The sequence below is a fragment of the Mustela erminea genome, chromosome 13 (genome assembly GCF_009829155.1).
Source record: "Mustela erminea isolate mMusErm1 chromosome 13, mMusErm1.Pri, whole genome shotgun sequence".
Lineage (NCBI taxonomy): Eukaryota > Metazoa > Chordata > Mammalia > Carnivora > Mustelidae > Mustela > Mustela erminea.
Window position 1 is genome coordinate 20537368 of NC_045626.1, and position 27332 is coordinate 20564699.

At 42.1% G+C, this 27332-nt stretch overlaps 1 protein-coding gene across 1 annotated transcript in view; it reads left to right on the forward strand.

The window, feature by feature from the left end:
* The window catches only part of MBD2 (methyl-CpG binding domain protein 2), a 67898-nt gene extending 47161 nt beyond the window's left edge, over positions 1–20737 (forward strand). Inside the window, exons 4-7 of the mRNA XM_032311414.1 lie at positions 9537–9627; positions 11076–11256; positions 16257–16395; positions 20264–20737. Coding sequence (XP_032167305.1) covers positions 9537–9627; positions 11076–11256; positions 16257–16383 — 399 coding nt within the window. The 3' untranslated portion in view covers positions 16384–16395; positions 20264–20737. The remainder of the gene's footprint in view (positions 1–9536; positions 9628–11075; positions 11257–16256; positions 16396–20263) is intronic.
* The last annotated feature ends 6595 nt before the right edge of the window (positions 20738–27332 follow it).

Genomic DNA, 27332 nt, shown 5'->3' on the forward strand with positions numbered 1-27332 from the left:
AGCATACAGAGAACCATCATAAAAGAGACTTTCCTAAGTCTTCTGACAGCAGATGATTTCAACAGTGAGGTAGGGCTTGAGTCAGGAACTGGATTTGGTAATTACGAGGTTACTGTGACCTTGGGCAGGTCAGTGTTAATATGCTACACTTGATCTTGGCCAAAAGGCTGAGAAGCGATCAGTGTTAATATACTAATAGGAGTAGAGTAGAGTTTAGGAGGAAGAGAATGAATGGAAGGTCCAGGAAATAGAGGGAAAGTTTCTTTTCTAGTAGAAAGAGGAAGATAGAGATGGTTTGAGGGAGAAGTTGTGTGTGTGCATAGGGACATTTTTTAGGTTATCAGTGTTGGAGTGTATCAGTCTCTTCAGGGAAAGAAGCCCAAGGAGAGGAAGAAAGAAGATGGAAAATGTAGGAAGAGAAGTTGGGCAAATTGTTGGGGCAAGAACGGGAGGAGGCGGAAGATATGACCAAGAGCCAAGTGTAGAGATAATCTGAGAAAAGCAGCAGGATACTTATTCCTCTGAGACAAAAGATAAGTAAAGAAAGGGTAAATGACTTGGAGGGGGTCTATGGCAGAAGGGATATTTGAAGAGGCTCAGGGCCCTTGCACTTGAGCTCCCGGCTTTCTGGTCAGCACTGAGTCTGTGGTTACAGCTTCTTGGCATAGGAGCTAACTAACATTCAGCTTGTGGTACATATTCAAAATAATCAGTGAGAAGTAGTTCAGATATATAGGAGTTTTAGATGAATTTGGTTTCATTATTGAAATTTCAGTATGTTTCTATATATAATCAGTTTACTCTTTTGGTGGAGATTGTAATTTCAAAAGGTAAGGGAGGATGTATTTTCAAACAGTATATGAAGGCTAAAATCAGTTTTAAGGTTTTCTGTGGCTCCGTTTGGTGAGATACTTTTTCTCTGGCCTTTTTTTTTTTTTTTTTTTTTTAAGATTTTATTTATTTATTTGACAGAGAGAGATCACAAGTAGGCAGAGAGAGAGAGAGAGAGAGAGAGAGAGAGAGGAGGAAGCAGGCTCCCTGCTGAGCGGAGAGCCCGATACGGAACTCGATCCCAGGACCCTGAGATCATGACCCGAGCCGAAGGCAGCGGCTTAACCCACTGAGCCACCCAGGCGCCCCTTCTCTGGCCTTTTAATTTAGAATTGCTCAGGTCCTACCTATAGGTAGGACATTAATATCTTATGGAAATTAACATGTTCAAGATGTTTGGTTCTGTTTTGTTGCTCTACCTAGACTTGAATACCTAAAATCATTCTGAATGGAGATGTGCCTTTCTTGGTATTTGGTGGCAGATTTGAACATGCATGTGGTTCTGACCCTTTGGGAATAACAAAGAACTCTTTCTAAAATCTGTACATACAGATTCTTTCTAACTTATGGGTTGGGATATAAAATGTCATGTTTCAGTTATTTGAAACTCTACAGCTTCCAGTAGAAATGGTTTTATAAATGGTTCTGGAATCCCAGACCGGCCTATAAAAGACCATTTAATCTTAGGTGTGTCTGAATTATTAAAAATGATTACTGTTTATAACCATGTTTCTATCTGGGAGTGCCTTAAATTTCAACTCTTAAGGTAAGAAATATTTCTCCCACTTCAGCTTTGTCTTACACCCTTGCCTGGCAGTGACAGGAGACGTGCCCAGCTCCAAGCTCCTTAGGATGGTTCTTATAAGGCTCAGGAGTGATGATCTCTGATCGAGACTCTTGGAAGTTGGGAAAGGAGCTGGCGGCAGTCATGGCATCTACCAGTGGAGGGCTCTTCTTTCTGTTTCAGCAATGCGATTCGGGCTCCTCGCACTGTACACCTCTCACCTGTCCTCTTTGTCTTCCTCTGAACCAGGGGTTCTCAACCAGACCTGATTTTGTACCGTCTTCCCCCATATACCCAGGGAAATTTGGCAATGTCTAGAGCCATTTTCGGTTGTCAAAGTGGGGGCAGTGCTGGTGGAACATAGTGGGTATAGGCCAGGGATGCCACTGAACAGCCGCAACAAAGAATTGTCCAACCCGAATGTTAATGATGCCAAGATTGGGAAACTTCTTTAGGCCGTTGTTCCTGGTTCAAGTTTTTTTGTTTGTTTTGTTTTGTTTTTCTTTCTCTTCCTGCTTCACTGCATAATGGAAATGTAGTTTGCATTCCCTGATTCTCTCCTACCTTCTGTTCTTGAAATAAGCTCAGAGCCCTTTTGAGGTTTTTCTAAGGGCTTTACTATCATCACAACATGGAAATAGATGGAGTAAAAATAACAAGAAAATTACAGTTTCAGGAAATCTTAATTAAAAGCTACCCATTTTATCCACTGGACTTTAAATAGAACAAAATTCTGATCCTTCTCTGGGCTTCCCACTGCTCTTCCCCATTATGTTTCCTCATTCCCTGGGTTCCCTCCTTCCTCACTCACGCTGCTCAACTGTGGGGGCCTTGGCAGTGATCCTTTCACAGTCCTCCAAATGAGCAGCGGCGGGAGGGATGAAAAATCCCTGTATTATTGGGGCGCCTGGGCGGCTCAGTGGGTTAAGCCTCGGCCTTCGGCTCAGGTCATGATCTCAGGGTCCTGGGATCGAGCCCCGCATCGGGTTCTCTGCTCAGCAGGGAGCCTGCTTCCTCCTCTCTCTCTGCCTGCCTCTCTGCCTACTTGTGTTTTCTCTACCAAATAAATAAATAAAATTAAAAGAAAAATCCTTGCATTATTTTAACTGGGAATTATAGGAAGGTTCCTTTGTGCTTAGGCCCAGCCAGAACTATTTTCCGTCTTCTTCCTTCTTCTATGAAATTCACAGAATGAGATTATATCACAGCATTTTCCTATATCCTGCTGCATGGCACAGGGGTCTCCTTTCCCTGCCAGTTTCTCCTTTCCCCCAGCACTGTGTTTCCCACCTTGGATGTCGTAGGTGCGGGTGCACAGGCCCCGTGCTTAGGATAGCCCATGCCTGTTGCTATTGTGAAATTCTTAATACTTTTTGAACAAGGGACTTCATGATTTCATTTTCATTTCACTGAGTCTTGCAAATTATGTGGCTGGTCCTGCTCACCAGAGTTCTCCCAACCAACTCTGGTCTAGGTGAGAGGCAGTCTGGCTTGGATGAGAGGAGGAAAAGGAGGAGTTTTAAGATATTTGTAGAAAGAAAACCCCAGCTGAAAATCTGGGAGGGAAGGGCAGATTCAAGCGCAGGTGCTCAGTCTTCATGTATGAATAGTTCTCTTTCAGAGTGGATAATTTGTTGATTTGTTTATATTTATTAATTTTAATAAGATGTCCATTTACCTATCGAATGCTATTATATTATCAGTATGCTGAAAAATGTAGTAAGATGATAATTGCTCTGTACTGGGCATGTTCAAGTGTTTGTAAAACGTCCTCATTTAGTTTCTGAAACTCTTTAAGATCGTTTTTATTTTCCCTTTCCCTAGAGTTTGAAAATGACATTGGGATAAGTTAAGTTGTTTAACTTTATAAAACTAGTAAGTGGATAGGTTAAGTTGTTTAACTTTATAAAACTAGTAAGTGACAAAGCAAGAATTTGAACTCAAGCCCACTACCAGTCACTCTGCTACTCAGAAGTTAACCTTCCTACCCTTCCTGCCCTTGACAATTTACTGTCAAGTTGATGTTATGAGTATAAACAGAAGGTCAGTTTCTCTTCATCAGTGAATTTTTTTTGAACAATACACAGGCACAGCGGTGCTTTTCAAATTAAATATAAGGGTTGATGAAAATAATACTGGTATATTTGATCTACATGCTTTTTAATATTTCATGAGAAATAAATACTAATATAGTTATACTAAATAACTAAAATACTAAAATACTAAAATAGTATTCTTATAGAAAAAATTCAAAAGTGTTCAGTTTTGTATGCTCACTAAATCACTCCCCCTTCCTGCTTCATGAAATGCCTGCTACCACTCTGTTGTTAGTGGGACTCATCTGAAAGCATTTTCTTGGATTAGGGGGTCTCAGACTTTAATTTCCATCCACCAAATAAAAATTTGATGTCCAATGGGGTCGGTACTTGCAATTAATCCTAAGAAAGCTAATTTGCAGAGAATATATATAACATCGGTTCTTTGGGTTTTATCATGTAAGCTTCCCCAAATTATGGTTTGGTATCTTAAAACTCCATGCTAGCTTTAGCCTAAACATTACAAGCCTGGGTCTCTTAATTTTGCCCAAAGAGGAGGCAGGTATCAGCACAAATTGCCTACAGTTGATGACTTACACAGTCTTACTTAGTGGGCAAATGGATTAAGAGTAACTCGACAGTTTCCTTGGCATTTTTAAAAACTTTTGTCGGCCTGTGATTTCAGGAGTGGAAGTGTCTGAGGCCTGTTACCTTCTGATCTAACATAGAGCCAAATATGTAAATGCTCTTGTAGAGCTGTTATTATTAAGATCAAGACCATTTGATCACACTGACCTGAGTTTTAATTCCAGCTGCACCACTGACTAGTTATGCAACCCTTGGTAAGTGACTCTACATGGGACTAATAATGTCTTCTTCAAAAATCTGTAGGAAAGAGTCGCTGGATTTCTGTACATAAAGCACTGAGCACAGGGCCAGGCCTCTGGATGGGGCTTGGTGGTGGGTAAGTGGTAGGTTGTCCTCTTCCTCCTCCTCTTTTCCACCAAGAGAATGTGACCGGGCATCAGCAGAACTTTGGGTCAGCCCTTTCTCTATGCCTGAACAATTTGATGTGCTCTTAAATATACCTTGACACATATCTTCTTGCAGTGAGGAAGAGAAAGGCAAATATATTCCTCCAGTTCTCTGCAAGGACAGAGTAGAATAATATACTTTTTTACTTTTCTGTTGTAATCAGGAATAAAACTCGGAGATCTTGGTGATCAGTATAAACCAGCCCTATGTGTGCACTACCGTTCTTTCAACACAAACCAAACCAGTTCTCAAACTGAGATCCCTGGGCCTGCATCAGACTCACCTAAGACATATACATATGTCTGTATATAATAAATCTGGCCCCATAACCCAGACCTACTGGACAGAATCCCTAGGGCTGAGACCTTGGGATATACATTTAAAATAAGCTGCTGTGGTTATTCCTCTGTGTGAGAACACGTAGAAATACTGATTGGTACTCTTGTCTCCCATCCTTGCCTGCTTAAGCTATTTCCTTGGCTGACTTTGCTGCTTTGTAGAACGCTTACACATTTCTTTCAAGAGCTGCCTCTTCCTGAAAGCCTTCCAAGATTCTCCCAAATTGAAGTTAAGTTTGTATCTGCATTGTTGTGGTTGTCATGGTCTACCTTGTAGCGTTTTGCTAGTTTCCCACCAAACAGCACTGAGAGGTCAGCGATTGCCAGTTATCCTAGTAACTATCTCCAGGCCTAGCAAAATACTTCACACATAATGGGTACTAAAAGAACATTTGTTGAATTTGGATTGATCCTGTGATTACTTTTTTCCAGTAAACCATCTTGTCCTGACTTCCTCAGAAAAGCAGATTCCTTCATAGTACATATATCAGGGTTTTGGAGGGCAGTACTAATCAACATAACTAGCCCAAGTTCCCAGTGCATCAGAATAGGGATGTATGTTTGTATGTGATTTGAGCAGTTCCTTTGCAATCCCTGTTTCTTCCTTATCCTCTTCTTTGGATATCCTCTGGAAGCCAAGTTGAACAAATCCCCCAAAGTCCCAGTTAAATCCACAGCAATTAAGAAAAGAAAATGCTACTATAGTTGTATCTGGGTTGGTCTTATTTTCAGAAAACAGATTGATCCTCTCACTAAAGAAGTAGCTTTCATAACACACTATCCTGTTTGTCCCCGATGACTCTGAGATAGACGAAGTACACCCATCTGCAATTCCGCTGGTGGGGTAGAGGTACTTCCTCTGTCTGTGTGAGCAGCAAAGGTTTGGAGATGAGCTCCAGTGTCCAGAAAGCTGGTTCCTTCAAAGCCATGCAGACCCTGTCACTGATATTTTAGACACTGTTGTGGTTTGGGATCACCTTTAATCCCAGCTTCTGCTTCTCTATCAGCTAATCAGCTGGACAGGGCATTGCCCAGATTTTTGGCAATATAATGTGAAGCTCCGAAATTGGAGCTCTCCAGTTTTCTTACATGCTGGAGGATGACACAAACAAACAAACAAACAAACACCACACCAGGGTATAGAGGCATCTGGAGACTCTAATTAGTGGGGATTAGAAAGAGAGATAATAACTGAGGTTGATAGCAAATTTTGGGATTTTCTGTAAATATTAAATCACTGTTCCTTTAAAATGTTAAATTGATTATTTGGCCTCACATCAGGCAGCAGGGTTACACTGAGAATATCAATGGATTTGGCAGGTGAAATCAGACTTTCAGTGGGTAGGTCAGGATTTATGAAAGTCACAGTGCTTCTGGAGGTGTGACGGAAGAGACTGGATAGCTATGGTAGAGGGAGGCTTCTTACAAATTTAGGGAGATTATCTTTCTTTCTTTCTGTCAGTCTGTCTGTCTTTGGACTTTTAGTGGCTGGAGAAGGAATGTAATAAGAACTCCAGATGGCCACGATTTGTCACCTAGTATAAACAAGGAATTCACAAATGAGCGGGTCAGGAAATTTTAAATTTAGGAAGAAGACTTCTCCCCTCCCTGTACCTCTCCACAGCACGCAGGGTTATAAAGTGATCAGAGGTCAAGAGAAAAGGTCATTGAATTTGGTAAGAGGAGCTGACTACCTCCTAAAGTAAATTTGGTGAAATGAGGAAAGGGTTGGGGTAATAACGTTGAAATGGGCCTGGAGGATGGAGTCTGCATAGTGGTCATTCCTTAAGGAACTGGCTGGGAAAATAAAGGAATGTCATTCTAGCAGCTGGAGAAAGTTCATATATATTAAAAACCAGAGAACAGTGACAGCACCCCCAACGAATTCCCTTGTGCTGGTCTTTTTAGTCAGACCCTCCCTCCACCCCTAATCCCTGGCAACTATCCCTATAGTTTTTTCTTCCTCAGAATATCATAGAAATGGAATCATCCAGTGTGTAAAAGACTAGCTTCTTTCACGGGGCATAATGCCCATGTCAATTTAAGAAAATATTTTAAAATACAAAGAAGCTCCCAGCCCCAAAACAAAACAGATAATGGCCTGAGGAAATGAATGTAGGGAAGTGAGTTAGCAAGATACGGATTTGTAAAGAGACATCTATCTCATGAAGACTTTCAGTTCTCACGAAAATTAGGTGAGCTGATGAGTGTTGAATGAGCGGTGGGAAGGACGGAGAGCAGGGCACTGGTGACCTGTACCCACCGTGCGTCCTCTTTGATCAACTAGTCTTTTCTTCCTTCTCTGGCCTTTCCCACATCTCCCGCCTCCTCTGGGGAGCACGAGTGGGGGTAGAAATACACGTTCAACATACATACATACGCACACCTAAATCCATGTATCTCCATTTTCGTGGCATAAGCATTTCATTTATAGAGAGGTTTTCGGTGCGTATCTGATTCAACTCCAGGCTCAGTTGGGGGCTGTCAGATGGTATGTGATGATACCAGGACTTGTAATCTAGAGCCATGCATGTGTTTCTCAGTTCAAGGCTTATTCTGCAAAATAATCCTTTCTAAGTTTTGTATCATTACCCTTTCCATTAATAGGAATTTAGAAATTGAGAGTGAAAAATTGTAGAATGTAAAAAATTGAACTTTTGATATCTCAAATTGGAATTTTATGTAAAATATTAGTGATCATATCTGTACATAACTTCCATACTTTGGGTAGTGTTGATTTATTTTGCAAATTAAGTTATAATTTCATTATAAAAGCACTTACTAATCTCATACTCACTGATTCTTCCAGATACTTTTTCCTTTTTCATTAGGAATTAACTGGCATTTGTTTTCTTTGTTTTTTTTTTTGTTTCCATAGCTGTGATAATCATAGATGATATTATTTCCCACAGAAAGTAAATAACAGGTGGGGTTTCTTGGGACATTTATCACATTTATGAACTATTACCTTCACCTAACTATTGTTCACCCATGATGGTTAATGCATTCGTGTCCTCATATATGTTGACCATGTTTTCTGCTGATGACATAATTTATAGGGAGATGTAAGGAGTTGTTACCATAGAGAAGAGAGTGAGGAGTTCCTTTGCAGGTCACTCTTGGTGCTCGCAGGGGGGTTATTAGAGATCCAACATACTACTCTTCTGCCATAAGGAGATTTTATTGTGTCTTGCATTTATCTGGAGGGCAATTACCTGGCATTTCTCATATATCTCAGAGTCAAAATATCAGCCCTCAGAGTGGTCACAATTTGCTAAAAGTAAATATGATAAACCTTGCGCCTACTCCCTGACAGGTTCTTTACGGATATGGCCTTGTTAGACTCCACGTTAATCTTATGCGGTCCTCATTGCTGTCACATTTTACAAAAGAGGCAATGGAAGGTTTAGACATCTAGAGCTGGGGTTTCAGTTTAGGTTTGTGGGTCCCTCAAGATTCTCACTCTGAGTCCTGTTACTCCATATTTGGGCATTCAATATTTTTTTCTGTACCTACTTGTGACAGGACCCAGGTGTCCAGGGTTAAAGACAGGTACATGGAGTCCTAAGGAATTCCTGTATCTGTTTTTGGGCTGCAGTAAATAAGAGAGAGCCTAGGAAAGAGATAAGGCTTGAGGACAAAGACACAGTATATTTCATCTAGTGCTGTGTCCACAGTGCAGCTCCTAGTTGGAGCTCAGTAAATACCTGTGGAACAGATGAATGACATTACTGAGAAGTAATAACTAACTAGGAGAGAATATGAAGTATAGGAAGGTTATAAGAGCAAACAGCAGAACTGTCTTGGACCATTTAGTGTTTGACTGAACAACTGCATTCCACAGTGGCCCCATGGAGTACGAGGAGCCTTCAGTGTGCTGACTCGAGCCCAGAATGAGGATGTAGGGCCACTGAGCGACTAAAGTGACCTGGGCTCCACACAACGGGGAAAGTCGCTCATGAAAGAGACACCCTTTTCAAAGAGCAAGGGAGTATGCAAAACATTTTAGAGACGTTTCCATTAAAATTGGCTCTTTACCCCTTAAAAGTATGCCAAAGCGTAACCTTCAGTATTGTAGAAAAGTCACACAGGTGGAGGAGCTTTTTCCCTAATGATATTGGATGAAGGGGTATTACATAATGTGTTTTCTTTTCCCTCATACATTGTAACATTAAATTTTCATACCAAATGAATCTCTAAAGCTTCAAGTTATATTCTTTGGAAGAGACCTTATGAAGTACTATACGTAGTAATATATGGCATATAAAAATCTGTAGTACTGTAACAATTGAGTAGATTGCATAAAATAAAACGTCTTTTGATTAATATCATTGAAAGAATTGTGATGTGTTGAAATAATTCATATTTGGAATGTCATTTAGTATCTATAAGGAAAAAAATGGGGAAATTAGGAAACTATTGAAATGATCTCAATTTCATCATTCAGCAGCATCGATGCGCTACTTTCTTGTCCCAGGAATGTGTATTAACAAGTGCTGTTTTGCCTTACAGCTTTTCTGGGAGAAGAGGCTACAAGGACTTAGTGCATCAGATGTAACAGAACAAATTATAAAAACCATGGAACTACCTAAAGGTCTTCAAGGTATTATCCAAATCCAGTTGGGCAGTACCTGCTGTGTGCCAGGCTCTGTGTTAGCTGCTATGGAATCAGAAATGATGAAGACAGGGTCTTTACACTGGGGGATTGGATGCCTCGCTGGATGATGTTCCTTTTGTGTTTTAGTAAACCCAGGAAAAATGGATCTGAAAAGCTTGTGTGTTGCAGGGATGTTTCAGATTTTTTTCTGTTTAAAAACTTTGGCTTTAGGTTAGGTTCATCATATAAATTAACCCATGTGCTGCTTTTAGAACCAAATGCAGCTGAATGGCAGAATTTCTCAAGGTTCCTGCTCAAAGCAGCATCTGGCTCCAGCACTTGCCCTTTCACTCTTCCTCTTACCTAAAGAACAGCTAACAACTCTTGCCTCTCCCTGCACCAGCTCCTGCTGCCTGTAGCCGTGGGAACAGGTGCACCTTGGTCTAGTAACAGCAGCAAGTGGGGTCTGAGTTGTAGAACTCAGTTACCTAGTGTGCCTGTCATTTCCCATGTTAATTCCAATTATAGAGAAGCATTGCTTCTCAAGCATTAGAACTTTGGCTTCTAAATGTTGATAGTGTGGATTGCTCAAAATTTCTCCTCATTCATGGTTATGACATTATGTTATCCCTCTATGTTCTTGAAAATTATTGCTTTAACTGGTTTAATAAGTTTAGGACTTTAAGCAATGCGTTTAAATGTGGCCATGTTGCCTACCAGTAGTCCCCTAGAAGTAGTCAAGGTATGCAATTATTTTATTAATTTGGATATTTCGTTTGGCATTTGAAAAAGATGTGAAAGCTACAGGTAGAACATGCTTGCATTGGCTTTTCCTTCGAAGTCCCAAAACAAAGAAAATTGTGGAGATATTGGTAGAAATTAATATTAAAAACTGTAAGAGAAACTATTCTAGGACTTTAGGGATACATTAATAGGGAGACTTGGGTATAATATGACTTTAGAATGCATTTAGATCACTAAAATAGTTGACCCTGCTTGCGGAAATGTAGCCAAGTTTAAAAAGTTGGCTTGGAAAATGTATTTTGAAGTTGGTAAAGTTTTATTGAATTGCTCAGCCATTTTGTTACTGTTTTTTTCTTTAAGGTTTACTTATTTTTTTGGTTGGTGGGGCAGAGGGAGAGAGTGAAGCAGACTCACGTGGGGCTCGATTGCACAACCCTGAGATTATCACCTGAGCCGAAACTAAGAGTCAGATGCTTAACTGACTGTGCCACCCAGGAGTCTGTTGTTACTGTTTTCTTTTAATGCGAATTCTTTGGTATACTGTAACTATGAGTAGATACGATATTATCCTTTACTTCTTTGGCTTGTGTCAGTTTTAAATATATGATTCCAGACAAACATAAAAATATCAGTTGTTTTAGGTTACGTAGGATTTGCTTAGCGCATCTAGAAATTCCCAAAATTTAGCCGGTATATATTTCTAATTGCAGGAGTTGGTCCGGGTAGTAATGATGAGACCCTCTTATCTGCTGTTGCCAGCGCTTTGCACACCAGCTCTGCACCAATCACAGGGCAGGTCTCCTCCGCTGCTGTGGAAAAGAACCCCGCTGTTTGGCTGAACACATCTCAACCCCTCTGCAAGGCTTTCATTGTCACAGATGAAGACATTAGGTAAGGCCATGTAACATAGCTTCAAAAGCTTGTTCTTTACACTGGATACATTTTAACAGATCTTTTGTGAAATTAACAGAAGGTGATATGGAACATTTAAAACAAATACATGCTTGGAAAAAGGTGGAAGTGTCACGTGGTATCCGAAGGACCCATAGGTTGTACTCTCTCCACATTGTTACTGAGTGTCTTCTGCACTTGGGAGTTCTGGCTTTCTGCTATGAAGTATCCCTCGCACTCAGTGATGCCTTTTGTGATTGCTTCCTGCATTGGTTTCTTTGCAGACCAGTCTCTCTTTAAAGCAGATCACAACCATGCTGCTTTTTTTTTTTTTTTAATTTTTTTAAATTTTTATTTATTTGAGAGAGATTTATTGAGAGAGATCACAAGCAGGCAGAGAGGCAGGCAGAGAGAGAGGAGGAAGCAGGCTCCCTGCTGAGCAGAGAACCCGATTTGGGGCTCGATCCCAGGACTCCAAGTTCATGACCTGAGCCGAAGGCAGCGGCCTAACCCGCTGAGCCACCCAGGCACCCCCAACCATGCTGCTTTAAGCGGAGTTGTGTTTTTAGAGTTCCGTTTGCTTATCCTGATTATATTTACTCTCTTAAGCTCAGTTTAGAGATTTATTTATCTCCGCTTCATCTTGTTTCAAGTAAAGATTTCAGGTAGCTTCAAAGACACACACGCACACAATAAAGCCAGATGAGAAGCCAAATGGCAAAGATCAAGCAAAGGGTAAAGCATAAAGCAGTAAAGCAGAGTCAGGAGACAGGCAAGGATACAAGCTGCATCTCTTAACATCTTCTGCTTCCTAAGATGGGGCCACAAGTTAGGTTTTTGGTTTGTTTGTTTGTTTGTTTTAATATGTATTTATTTATTTGACACAGAGAGAGAGATCACAAGTAGGCAGAGAGGCAGGCAGAGAGAGGGGGAAGCAGGCTCCCTGCTGAGCAGAGAGCCCAATGCTGGGCTTGATCCCAGGACCCTGAGATCACGACCTGAGATGAAGGCAGAGGCTTAACTCACTGAGCTACCAGGCGCCCTGCACAAGTTAGGTTTTTCAGCAGCAAATAGTGAAAAGAAAACATACAGTCCAGATTGGTAATGCCTAGAAAAATGTGCTCAAAAGAAGCAAACTATTTCAGATATTAAGACCAGAAAGAAATTCTTATATGGGATTTATAAATTTGAGTATCATTACCTTATAATGAGACTGTAGTGTATTGTGTTTTCTTTAAAAATAGGACAGTGTGTCTGCTTCACTATTTCTACCCTCTGAATGTTAAATCAGGTTTGATTGGAGTATTATTCCTAGACAAAACCAGCAGGTGGCACTTTTGAATCATATAATTTTAAAATATGTTTTGTATTTGTATTTTTTTTTAAATCCATAAAAAGTTGGCATGAAAATGTTTTTAAATGAATGAGTCTAGCTACATTTGTAATTGGAAAGCCTTTCCTGGGTTTTAAAGTAGCTCCTTTTGCAAAGATGTAACATAGCTCAAAGTTGCATTCATGTTTACTGATTGTGTGGAATTTACGATCAGCTTTATTTTTAAAGAAAAACAAAATGTAAAATCACGGGGAGGAGTCACCTTGCTCTTTGGCTTATTCTTACCCTTGAGGAAGGAAATTCCTCTGGAGACAAGTTCTTACCTGTCTTGGAATGAATACCCAGTTAATCAGCAGGGGTTCTGCCAGGTCATCACGGGTGTTGACTGAGGGCCTCTGAGTGACGTCATGGGAATGCTGATGGCTTCAACAGCAGATCTTTTGATGGTAGGGGAAATCTCAAAGCCAGAACTGCATGATTTCCTTTTAGGGTAAACTTGTTTAACAAATTTTCCATCTGATTTAATTGTAGTAACAGAAATTATTAAGCAAATATTTCTTATTGAATTAATGCAGTTTCTAAATAAATTACTGCACATGGAACTTTTACCCTTTCTGTAATCGTGCAGCCAATATTCTGTTTATATTAAACCTTTAACTAAAGACTATTAAATACATATATATATGCAGACAAGTGTGTGTGTGTGTGTGTGTGTGCGTGTGTATATATATATTAGCATATTTGATAATGTTTTCATCCATGGATGTATTTGGGGTTTTTTTGTTTTGTTTTTGGGGCTTGGACTCATGACCCTGAGATCAAGATCTGAGCTGAGATAGAGTTAGTCTCTTTACAAACTGAGCCACATAGGCACCTTCTGTATTTGTTTTGTTTTTTGTTTTTGTTTTTGTTTGTAGATTTACTTATTAGAGAGAGAGAGAGAGAGCTCAAGCAAATGGGGGAGGGGGAGAGGGAGAGAATCCCAAGCAGACTCACCACAGCTCAGAGCTGGAGGTGGGGCTTGATCTCACAACCCAAGATCAAGATCTGAGCTGAAATCAAGAGTCCCTCGCTTAAGCAACTGAGCCACTCAGGTGTCCCTGTATTCGTTTTTTAATATAAGTAACAAGTTCTCACAAACTTAACAGCCTAAAGCAACACCCAACCACTCACGGTTCCATAGGCCAGAAGCCTGGGCCAGACACAAGTGGATTCTTTGCCTAGGGTCTTACAAGGCTGAAACCAAAGTGTTGGTTGGACTGCATTCCCTTCTGGAGAGTCTTCTTTCAGGTTCCTGTGATTGTTGCAGAATTCATTTCCTTTTAGTTGTAGGACTGGAGCCTCTGAGTATCTTGCTGGATGTGGGATAGGCTGTTCCCAGGCTTTAGAGTCAGATGTCAGTTCCTTGCCCTGAAGTCCCCTCCACATTCCCTCTCCCAACTTTTTTCCAGGAAGGGCATCACCCCTTTTAGGAGTTTCTCTTATTAGGCTGGGCCCTTTGGGATAATCTCTTTTGATTAACTCAAGGTCTATCGATTAGTAACCTAGTCATAGAGGGATAGCCTGGCCTACTTACAAGTTCTGCCTATCCTTAAGGGGAAGGGATTATACTAAGGAGTCTATCCAGGGCCAGGGGCTATGTTAGAATTCTTCCTGCCCCAATGGGGAAATGCTTTAATTTCAGCTTCCATAAGTATGAGAAGTAATGCTCAAGACAAAAGAGAATCAAGCAAACATTAGAGTTTAAGATATACTTTTCCAGCCAAAAGCACAATTTGCTCTATTTCTCCCTAACAGGATTACTCTAGGGCACTTGCGCAGATTCTCATACTCTCTTATTAGGAGTGAGAGATTGCAATTGCGACTGATAGGCCATTTGTCATAAACCTTGAGTCACAAGGCCAGAGGCAAGACTGACTAACTGTGTAAGAAATAAACAGTGTGTTCTTCTTGACCCTGCTCCAACTATATAAAAATCTGTTCAACTCCAGTTCCTTTTAATACTACAGAGGCTAGAGAGCTCAGACTAACTCAGTGACAGTCTCCTTCTTTGTGAAAATTCAATAAACAGTGGAAGCCTATACCTTTTAACTCCTTGTGCTGTTTTTGGACTTGGGTACAGAGGACATTAAGGTTTTTGTGCCTATGTGATTTCTGTTAGCTTTTCCCCTTGGACAGAGTCTCATGAAATAGATCAGATGGAATCTAGTCAATGTAACTTTACAAATGGTCGAGGACACAAGAAGTACACATACTCAGTGAATCTTAGCACCAATTTCCAGAATGTTCCCCTCCTATCCTTGTGCGTTCCCAGGTTTGAGCAGTGCTGTGCTTTGTTTTCCTCAATATCAATAGAGAGTATCACCCCCTCCCCGCCCCCGACTGTGGAACCCTCAGTATTCCTTGTTGTGTCTCTTACTTGTTACTGTTCCGTTTCCCATTTGAGATCCATCCTAACTGCCTTTCCCCTGGTCTCAAGAAGTGCTTTGTCCCACTAGAAAGTCAGGGCTAATGCTTCTACCCGTACCTTTGCTTCTTTCCCTTTCTTGTTTTTTTTCTAAGACTCTTAACTTCCCATTGTTTCCCTTCTCTTGTGTTTCTTCTTGGCCTCCTCTCTTGGCTCTGGATGTGAATTGCTATTTACTGGCTTGGCTCATTAGAACTATTTTAGGGGAGCGCCTGGGTGGCTCAGTGGGTTAAGTCTCTGCCTTCGGCTCAGGTCATGATCTCAGGGTCCTGGGATGGAGCCCTGCATTGGGCTCTCTGCTTAGCGGGGAGTCTGCTTCCTCCTCTCTGCCTGCTGCTCCGCCTACTTGTGATTTCTCTCTGTCAAAAACAAAAACAAAAACAAAAACAACTATTTTGGGAATCCCTCTCTTGTACTGTCAGGGAACGACTGAATTTTTTTTTCTGATTTTGAAACATTAAGTACATAACAATAGACTTTCTTCCTGTGCTTTGTTTCCCATCAAATGGTTCAGAACCTTTTTTTTTTTTCTTTTATGACTTGGTATTACTAACTTTCACTTTTGAGGTTCCACTGCAATCCCCCAAACACAGAGAAACTTGTGGCATGTTCTTAAACACTCCACTCATCTCAACGAGATGCCCTTCAGTTTCTCTCCATGGTAAATAAGGTCCTGTGGTCTTGGCTTCTTTATGATGCTGCTCTCAGCAGGCCTGGGAACCCGGGAGAGAGCTCTGTCTGTCCTTCCCTAACATAGCCGAGGAATGCCAATCTCAGTCATGTCTTCACTTTCTCCATCTCTCTGCTTAGGTGAAAAAAAATCTCTTCTTTATTCTCCTATAATTTCTTTCTTTTATTCCTGCTTTCCAGTTATTTCTAATATCCTTTATAACAATAACCCCAAATCTTGAAGTTTTTGAAGTTGAAGAAAAAGTCACTGAGCTAAATCTACTCCTACCAGAATTCTCTGTGAGGTGTGGAATACCTGCTTATCTAAATATCCCTCTTTTTGGCAAGGCTCACCTTCTGTGCAGTTTGGTTTTGTGGGCGTAGGGGAAAGTCTTGCAAAGTCTGGGGAGAAGGAAATGTGTTCTTCTCAGGAATTTTCATGATTTTGAACTAAAGATAACCTGTAGTACCAGTTGCATATTCCCACTACTGGCCAGACTATCAGTGTATTTTTACTGTATTTTATAAAAGGAAACAGGAAGAGCGAGTACAGCAAGTACGCAAAAAATTGGAAGAAGCACTGATGGCAGACATCCTGTCCCGAGCTGCTGATACGGAAGAGATGGATATTGAAATGGACAGTGGAGATGAAGCCTAAGAAGATGATCAGGTAAACTAGGAGCAGAGAGAGAGACACTTACAGCCGAAGCTGTTTTCTTTTCTTGCTTTTGGCCTTTGTAGCCTGCCTCAGCCGAATCTAAAAAAGCTTCTCCGCTGCAGAGACAGGCAGGTACTGTTTTTGGCCTCCTCTCTGTTTAAGAATCCTGTGCTTTCGTCCTCTTGACATGCAGACATTCACGGCCCTGCAGCCACTTGCAAGGGATCTAACCTCCTTCTTTAATGCCAGGTGGAAAACCTGCAAGGTGTCCTTAGAAACAGGCAGGGGAAGGGACAAAGGACTCTTGCAGGTAGGGGGCAGTGGCTGCAGGAGATGAAGGTGGCTGTCGCCCCCACCACGCTCTTTCTGGGGTCTGTTGTGCCCTCCTTAAAATTATGGCTGTAAGGTAGGCAAAGTCCCTCTTTTTTTCTAGGTTCTCTGCAGCGCAGGCTTGATACAGAAAGAATGGGAAGGTCATTTTATAAGAGAATAAATAATTTACCTTACAGCATACAAACTTGGACCCTATTGTGAGCTCACGTGAGTGTCACAGGCTGTGTCCTGATGGCTGTATTTTCTCGTTAGGTTGTTGTGGTCAAGTCCCCAAGGGCTCGTGCGGTATCTTGCTTTCCAACTGCCATCCTGCTTTGCTTTGGTGGGTCTTGTCTTATTTTGTGCTCCCCATAAGTCGATTATTTATTTGTGTCCTTTGAAGCCAAAACTGAAGGGTATCAGGGAGAGAAAGAGAGACAGAGGGAAAAGGAACAGAGTGAGAGTCCTAACTCCAGGTGTTCTGGGACCTGTCCTGCCTGTCCCTTTCAGTCTGGGGACCTGCCCCTCGTCCCACTAGTCATTCTTACCTTCAGTGCTAGTTCTGGGGACACAGTGGTGGCCATGACCACGCAGTCCCTGTGCTCACAGAACTTAGTGTATAGTTGTATTGAACAAATGCTGACATAGCTCCGTAATTACCAACTGTGATAAGTGCTCCGAAGGAAAAGCAAAACTACCCAGAGAGCCGGTGGCAGGGGAGCTGGTATGATGTGAAGGGTCACCAAAGCCTCTCTGAGGCGGTGACATTGACGTTGAGTCTCAAGGGCGAGCAGCCCTGGGCCAGAGTCTGGGTAGAAAGGGTTCCCGTCAAAAGAAACAACAAGGAGAAGTTGCTGCCTTTAGGGAACAGAAAAGCGATCTTCACAGGTAGAATGTAATCTGGGGAGGGTTGGGAGAACGTGAAGAGGTCAGTCGAATCATACTTCGCGTTATGGGTTACTGGTTAACATCAAAGCCAGTGGGAATCCACTGAAGCCTGAGGAAGGTGATGAGATCTGCTTATTTATAAGGGCCTTGTGGGGGCCCCTGGGTGGCTCAGCCATCAAGCATTTGCCTCCGGCTCAGGTTCTGATCCCAGGGTCCTGGGATCGAGCCCTGCATCAGGCTCCTTGCTCAGCAGGAGGCCTGCTTCTCCCTCCCCCACTCCCCCTACTCGTGTTCCCTCTCTCGCTGTGTCTCTCTCTGTCAAATTAAAAAAAAAAAGCTTAAAAAAATGGTTATAAGACCCTTGCGGCTGCTCCCTGAGAAAGAGGATGGGAACAGGAGAGCCTGGAGGCAGGGTGACCGGTGGGGGCCGTTGTAGTCTGGCAGCGAGAGAGACATGGCTTCACAGGCGTGTTGGCAGTGGGTGCAGAGAAAAAGAGTTAAGCAAAGGTCCATTTGAGATGTATTTGGAGACAGAATCAAGTGGATCAGGTGAGTGAGCGGAAGGGACATGGGAGAGTGGCGTGGATGGCTCCAGGTTTTTCCCTGGAACCACTGTGGGGAGGGCCAGGGGCCTGTTTGGTACAGACACAGACGGGGTACTGTGTGCGGGGAGGCCGAGTTCACGGATCACACAACCACCCCATCCCATCTGTGCCTTTGTGGGAGTTCAGGGAGCGCAGCCCCTGCCGCAGGGATAAGAAATCAGGTAATAACTGTAATGCCTTCCTTTACATCTTCAGTGACAGTGTCACCATTTGGTGACCGTTTTCTGAACACAGAGTGTTGCAATCCAGTTCAGTGCTATTTTAAGTTTTTTTCTTCCCCCTTATTGAGGACAGGGAGACGCCATGTTCATCTTAATTCTTGTTTTCTGCTCTGGCAAGGGTATGTTTTGGGCTCTGATGAGTGTGGTTGGTGTTTGTCAAATCCTTCGGAGGGAGGCCTGAGCCGTGTTTCTTTCGTCTGAGGGCTTCCACCACACTGTCTCTGGAACGCGCGGTGGCCATCAGGATGGTGTCTGTGCTTTCTCAGAACCGACCCTAGAAAAGCCCTCCTCTTCTTCAGAGCTTTCCAGCTTTTTGTTGTCTCTCAGGCTCTTCTAAAACCAGTTTAAGACAATCGAGGATCATCTAACTGCGGTTTCACTAGACCCTTGTTGGCTTCGCAGATGACTTTGCAGGTGCATGTCAAGGCGGCACCCTAAGTTATGTGAGCAAGCATGTGTCAGGGATGAGGCACTTTGCTCATATAAAAGCTGGCGTTGCTCACTGCCTTGCACAAATGTGGTTAATGGTGGGAACAAACTAATTAATACTGAGTCATTAGACTTTTAATATATACTTACTATAGCCGTTATTTAGGCATGTTGGGTAGAGAGAGTTTCATAGTGTATGTATCACACTGCAAACTTGAGAATGGTATTATTAGACCAGGCTAGTGGACTTGAAGGTTGTGGAAGAATTAGAAGCATTCCTTAATTAGCAAGATTAAATTTGCCTAACTGACTCATTTAGATTCCTGTACACTTGAAGTGTTTCATAAACTAGAGCACTGCTGCTGGACTTCATTACGTGTTCATGATAACCTACAGAAGAGGTAGGACCGGGCTTGACCAAAGGGTAGGCCGTGGCCCTCGTCACATGGCTGTAAGAGGTGGAACCAGCACCACGTAGTTCCGTTCGGGTCTGTCAGCCTCATCGTGACTTGGCTCCCTCACACTTCTTATTAGCAACGGGGGCCTTGATTTATTTGTTTTATGTATGTCCTCAATAACTGGTTGGGATTTACTGTGTTAAAATTTTACAGTCATAACGAGGTACCCAGGTTATCAAAATTTTAGGAGTGCTTGCAAGAAGAAGAAAACTATAAAAACCAAAGGTGTCAAAATATTTAGCTACAAATGGGATACAGGATCAGATCTATAAATAGTCCTATCTGCAATTGCTCCATACCGGATCAGCCAGGTTAAATAATGAGAAGGCTTCAGTGCTTGTCAGCCATAAATGCTCCGAAGTAAAATAAATCATGGTTAGTTGACGTTTTTCTTTTTTTTTTTTCCTTTTCTTTTTTTTTTTTTTTAGTTGACGTTTTTCTAAATTCTCTCAAAAATTTTGTGTTTGGTGGGAGGGAAGGGGTGGCGGGGTGATGGGCATTCGGGAGGGTATGTGCTATGGTGAGTGCTGTGAAATGTGTAAGTCTGATGATTCACAGACCTGCACCCCTGGGGCAAATAATACATTCTATGTTAATAAGAAAAAATAAGAAGAAGGGCAAAAAAACCTGTTTGGATTTAGCTGTCTGTTACGGTTTTCTTTTTTTATTTGTATGATTTCTCTTTTTATACAGGTTTAATTATAGATAGAAAATACTTGTGTCACATACAAAGCTATACATTTGATTTCTCTGAAAATGACATGAGTATAAATTTATTATTAAAGCACTTGAAATAATGAGGGGATATGTTGAAACTTTTTTTATGTGCAAAGTGCTGTAACTAAATGTTAAGGCTTTAAAAATGTGGTTCTAAGTGAAATTAAGCTTCTAAGTACTTTTTTAAAGTTCTGCTGACCTCACCTGAGAAATCATTGCAGTACTTAAGTTTGTTTGTTTTTCCTTACAGGTAACTTTCGACCAACTTTCCCCAAGAGCAAATTTCTAGAATTGAACAAAAGCGTTTCCACTGGGTTTTGCTTGTAAGAAAAAACGTACCCGAGCACATAGAGCTTTTTAATAGCGCTAACCAATGCCTTTTTAGATGTATTTTTGATGTATATATCTATTATTCAAAAAATGATGTTTATTTTGAGTCCTAGGACTTAAAATTAGACTTTTGTAATTTCAAGCAGGACCCTTAAGATGAAGCTGAGCTTTTGATGCCAGGTGCAATCTACTGGAAATGTAGCACTTAACGTGAAATATTTGTTTTCCCCCCTATTTTAATATGAACCAATCAGGAGCACCAAATAAATCTCCCAATTAAAGATTATTGTGACTTCACTGTATATAAACAGATTTTTATACTTTATTGAAAGAGGACACCTGTACATTCTTCCATCATCACTGTAAAGACAAATAAATGATTATATTCACAGACTGATTGGAATTCTTTCTGTTAAAGAGCACACATAATAAGTAGCCTCGCCCCTTAGGATTCCTGATTTACAATCAGCTGTGATCCCTGGGCCTTAGGTCTCGAACGGAGGTGGAGAGTAGCTCATGCATTTGAAATTCGCCTCCGGAAAGCGTGGAAACGTGCTGCTTTCCCCTGACTTCTAAGTTACCATCTAGTATGTGTGGTGTTTTTTTTCTCCTGTGACAAGTACTTCTGTTAGTTCTATAAAAATAAAGCATTTTGTTCCCTTGGGCATGAGTGAGGTACACAGGTACCCTCCAGATAGTACTGCCAGGTCCACGTCTGCCGTTTTTTTTCTAGGACACTTTGGATCTTCTAATGTCCACTGGCCCTGCGAGTTAGCAGGTGCAGGTTAGACTTTGCCACAGAGAGAGGCAGCTTTCTAGACGGAGGTGCTTCGTGAGCCAGATCGCAGCACTTTTCTAATCAGTACCTGGCCTCCACAGTATTAGCATCTTGTTGTTGAAACTCCTCAGTGTAACTTCATTCCCGCTTGAATTCCTTGATACCTAAATTACTAGAACTGGCACAACGTCATTAAGTGAGTTTTCAAATCAAAACATGTTTAAGTTAGTCTGATGCCCAGAAAAGGAGGGGAGTGTTCATTAGCAAATTTAAATACATTTTGAGAAATAATACCTTTCTGTGGGAAGGTATACGTACTTCTTCACTAACATTAGACCCAGAAATGATGTGGTCCCCAGTGTGACCAAGTCCATGTAACTGTCACATGTGCATTCTATTACGGCTACCTCCAGCACCCTTCCCGTTCCTAAGGAAGGGAGAGAAAATAGTCAAAGCAATACATCTGGCTAGGTGGGGGCTGTTGTCTCTCTGGACCTTATGCCAAACTACGTAAATAACACCTTTTTGGAATTCCTGATTTATGTTCCACTTGGATCTCTGGGCCTTAGGCCACTAGTATCCTCAGAGCAGTCTCGCTGGCAAATGAGAGGGATGCTTGCAGACGCTGGGCAGACCATTGGCCAAGGAGGCATGTCCTGGGCCCATCAAACTGCCCCAGTGGGGCTGGCAGTAGGAGGTTATACTGATTTCTTTTTAACACCTGTTGTAACTACTTAGAATGGATGTCCAAAGGCTTTTCTTAGACTTCCCCAAGTTCATGAGTTCTCTTTTGTTATCAAGCTTGGGGTAACTTCACCTTGGGGGTCACATGTTCTTTTTACAAAATTATCCAACCAAGATAGACATGCTTTTATGAACAGCTTTTGTAAAAGCAAAAACACAATGTACACACATACACAGCTTTGATTTTTGTTCTTCTATACTTTGCTCAGGTAGAGAACACGGTATGAAAGCCATTACATGGTGTCCAACTGGGACCATCTCATAAATCCAGGTGTTCCCAAGATATCCACAGGACAACATGTCCAGAATGAAATTCATTATCTTATCCCCCAAATCTACCACCATCTTGCATTCCCTAACTAGGGTAGAAGCAAGTCCTCTGATCCAATTGCTCAAGGCAGACGTCCGTGCGTCATCCTAGATGCCGCTCCCTGTCCCATCAGCCCCGTTAGAACTGCTAGATGCACTTCTCACTCCCATGTCTCGGCTCCGTTCCCGCAAGCACCGCCTCATCCAGCCTCCTCGCCTCTCCTCTGGACTTGCCGCCCCTCGCCCCTCGCTCCCTCCTGCCTTCCCTCTCCTTCTCTCTCCACTGCTCCCTTTTCTCCTCCGTGTGGTCCTCAGAGTGGTCCTCAAAACCAACGTGACTGTATCGTTTCCACACTCAAAATTGCACACCTCTCTGTAATTTTTAAGAGTTATTTTAAGAACAACTTTTTAAGAGTGAGCACTTTGCAGTGAAGAGAACCTGTGTGTGAACCCTGATTTTGCCATGTGTGTGACTTGCCAGGTTACTTAATCTCTTTGAGCCCGTTCCTCCTCAGTGAAATAGGAATAATAATACCTACCTCATAGAGTCGTCGTGAGGACTAAGCGAGATGCTGTTTATAAAGTGTTTATTTAGCACAGTGCCTGGTGCATAGTGAGCGCTCCGCTGGGGCTTGCTCTCGTTATAACCCCTGCAGATGTCTGTTTCCTGTCCCTTCCAAGAGGCATTTTCTGATAACTGTAACTACTCTCCACCCCCCCCAAGACTCATTTTCTGCCTCAGCACTCTGTTTATTTCCTTTGTAGAATAGTCTTCCACATCTGTATTTATTTGTTAACTGTTTGTCTATCTCTTACTAGAATGTAAGCTCCATGAGAGCGAGGATGTGTCTGTCTTGTTCCCTGTTTCAACCCCAGCACTTAGCCTAGTGCCTGGCACATAGTAAGCACTTAATAAATGTTTGTTGAATAAATGGATGAATGATCAAAAGGCTCTTCATGGTCTGAAATCCGCCCGTCTGTCTGGCTCCGTCTGTCTGGCTCCACCTGCCACTCTCCCCACCGCCCCTTCAGCGCCAGAAAAACCGCGTTACTCAGTCCTTTGCAGTGCCCCTTGGGCCTCTGTGTCTTTGCACCTGTCCTTCCCTCTGCCTGCCTGTCTCCATGGCAACTTCTCGGTTGTTGGTCAAGTCTCAGCTCAGTGGCTACCTCCTCTCTGAAGCTGTTCCTGATTTCTCCAGGCAGATGTTCTTCCCTCTTCCAGGTTCCCACTGCATTTTGTAAATACCTCCATGGAAGCACTTTACTGTATTGTATTGTAAATTTGTTTGCATGTCTGTTTCTACTTTTAGACTGTAAGCACCATGAAAGCAGAGATTGCATCTTTTCATCTTAATGTCCCCAGAGCCTAGCACAGTGCCCAGCACATAACAGTTTTGTCAATAAATATTTGTTGAATGAATTTGTAAATGAACGAGTGGACAGGTGTTGTGAGATGGATGTATTTTCGAGGGAAGGAGCGCCCCCGGTGACTTCCAGTGTATTTCTTTGTCCTAGAAAAGAGATCTAGAAAGCATTATGTCATCTCTCTGAATATAAGATTACTTGTTTGCATTTTAAAGATAAGTTGAATAAAATAGATCTTCATAAATGATTGCAAAAGATATCAAAAAGCTTTGTGATCTCTCAAATGCTACAAAATCCAAAATAAATATTTGCACTATTAGTATTTCCATAGTAAATGCTATGCGAAAATGTACAGCAATAAATTTTGAAGCTTTAAAAATGTTTGTGTAAGTCTGGCCCATGCTTCCTGGACACAAGGTGCTTTAGGTTGGGATGTAGGTCCCCAAAGCATCCGGAGCTCATTCAGTGACCTTTCATTTGCTGAGACAGTTGCTCCATCCTAGGCGGGGATGTCTACGGAGCAGAAAGGATGGAAAGTTTCTCCACAGAAGCAGAGGGAGGCCGCACTAAACCTTGTGGGGCCATAGCCCCTGCCTGGGCTGTCACAGCTCCCCGACCCCGCTTGCCTTCACTGCGGGGATGCAGACATGACCTCCATACAAAACACACTGCAACGGCCCCTGCGGAAGGTGCAAGTTCACGATGATGGTTCCATGAGACACTTCCAACAGGATTCACTGGCAATGGCTTTGGGATTGGGAACTGGAACAGAAAGATATCATCTGCATGTCTCAAAGGGTCTGGGGTGGGCTCCAAAAATTTAAGTTACACACTGATTTCTCTAGAATAAACCCTAGAAGGGCATATATATGTAAGTTACTTTGTCGATTACTCAGCTTTTGTTTTTATAGCAGGAAGAGACGTTTTTATTTCACTTCTATAGCATCTCATAATTTACAGAACAATTTCACCCTTGTTAATGTCATGTTTGAATTTTAACTTACGTTCCAGCTATGTTATAGGCATGTTATCCCCATTTAAGAGTTGAGGATTCTAAGAAGCAGGCAAGTTAAAGGACTTACTCTGGCCAGAAAGGTGCAGAGGTCTTTTGTTTCTAGAATGCCCTGCAACCTTCCAATGCTCTTCTTCTTGGGTTTCGAGCTGCATTTCTTTCTGTGACTTCAGAGAACAACACAGTTTGGTTTATTAAGTGCAGTGTGACTCTTCTGAAAGCTTATATAGGGCAGGATGCTTTTTATTTTTATTTTTCAAATAGGAAACCTGCTTCTTTTATGTGGGAATGGTCAAAGCTTTTCCATTGATCTCTTCTGCTAAGCAATCCTTACTGGGATTACTTCTCTTTTATACCAGGTGGGAACAGATGCAGTTTCTTACTTAGTCACAGAATGTTGGGAGTTATTTTTCTCGGGGGGGTTAGCATTTTTTTTCTGCTGTAGTACATTCAGCTTTTTGCTTCATGAGCTTGATGCTGTAGGAAGTCCAGCGGCAAGATGCTGGACCGTAGGCACTGGGGAAAGGGGCTTTAAAGTGGGGTGTGTCTACACATGCATCTAGGGCATGAATAAAAGCATTCACCAGGGGTGGGAAAAATACTTGCCCTTTTGATATTTGTTTGCTTCTCATCCTTTTGAGATCAAAGTTTTTGAGTGTTTTATTATACACATATTAGTAGAGTAGCACATGCATGTAATTTATAAGTAAATATCCCCAAACAATTGGGATATATGCTTTTGTTTTTGAAAGCTTTTTTAAAGATTGATTTATTTTAAAGAGAGAGAGAGAGATTGTGTGGGTGAGGGGCAGAGGGAGAGAATCTCAAGCAGACTCCCCACTGAGGCGGGGACCCTACACGGGGCTCGATTCCATAACCCATGAGATCATCACCCATGAGATTATGACCTGAGCTGAAACCAACAGTCAGATGCTTAACCGACTGAGCCACCCAAGCACTCCAGAAAGGGTTTATTATCAAAAGGGTTTGAAGACCACTACCTCAGTGCAGGACTCCTTATCCGGGGTTCAGGGACCCCTGGAGTCAAGGAGCCTGTTCTTGCCATTGGATGCAAAGGTTTGTGATAACCTGTGCTTCTGAGGTAGGCGCAGCCTCCACAAAATTCTTGATGGAGAATATGTATGCCAGCGGCTGGTGTGTGGCACGCATTTCACAAATAGTAGCAGCCCCTTCCCTCCAAACAAGCCAAGTGACTTTTGGGGGGGTTAGGATCTGCTTTTTGAGGAGCTACCCTGAGTTTTTCTCACTGGGCAAGCGTTCCTTGGACGAAGAGAGAACCAAAGCAGGGGATATTTTGGGGAGGGGGGAGTGGAGGATGAGCTGTCCCAGTGCCCTGAGAGCAGTGTGATTTACAGTGAACTGCCTGGGACCCAACAACAGCTAGTTGTGTGAAAATAGAAACATTTGGAAACGTGAGGAGAAAGGTACAAATGACAGCACGGTAAAAAATGCTGTTTATGGTAGCATGAAGGCCTTCTTTGAAAATCTTTCTCTTTCCCTCCCCTGTGTCCCCCAAAACATAGAGTCACTCAGTATAATGTTATAAATGAGGAAACCACAGCTGTATAGCTCTAACAGTTATTTTTAAAAAACTGTGGTGCTGCCTCAGAGCAAACGAGACTTGAGTGTTCCCAAAGCTGCTGTGAGAAGGGATGGATTAGTCACCTCACACTCGGCCCCGGGGAAACACAGTGACTCAGTGAACAAAACACATTCTGCTTTCCTGGAACTTTAAACTCATTCAGGGAACAGTCACAATCTTTGTTCTTCTATTTTTTTTTTTTTTTTTTTTTTAATGAAACCCAATAGGCTCCACTGCCATATCCCTGAAGACCAGTGGAGAGGCAAGAGGTAACCACGGGAGATCCCTACCTGATACGGAGGAATTCGGGGAAGAGATAAATGTGACAAGGAAGAAACCTATACTCCCACGAACACGTCCACTTAGCGCGCTCTCTTGTTAATTCGGATGTCTACACCTAAATTTAGATCATATCCTCAAATAGAAAAGGAAACCTCTTATCTTTTCCATTTCCGTATTTAACCATCTGTGGCAGGTACAGAGGGTTGGTTAACCCACTAGCCATTTGCAGATGTTCTGGTGCCAGCCCTCATGCTCCTGATTAAGATCTGATGCTTAGATCTTCAGCAACTGTCATGTGACCTCAAAGAGACAAATATGAAGATGAAAAACCAACACTGCAAGGAAGATGGACTGGGAAACCCAGCAAGAGGCCCGATTCTCAATGGCGATCTTGAATTCTTGGACCAGCTCTGATCATACCTCCCCTGGGCTTTTTGTTACATCAATAATATCAACATGAAATGAATGAATCTCCCCCCACCAAGCTATTGCTAACCGGTACATGCCCAAATTTAGACTTTGCTTTGTGTGCTAATGTTCAATAAGTCACCCAGAGTTCTTTCAAGTTTTCCTTCTCATTATTATTTTTCTTAGGTTACTCATATCAGGCTTTTGTTAACCCTATCTGGGTTACTATAGTGACTTCTATCTGCTCTCCTGCCACTAACTCTTCCAGCCCCATGCCTTTTTAAATATTGTTGCCAGGTCTCGCTCAAGTACCTTTAGATTATCGGATGTTCTGAGACATTTCTGGTGGGTTTCTATCTTTTTGGACCAGGTCTGAATTCCTCAGATGACCCTCTTGTCCTTGGTCTACACAGCTTACCTATTGATACTCCCAGCTAAAACCCCCTTTTAAAAAACATCTTAATTTTATTTTTTTCAGTGTTCCAAGA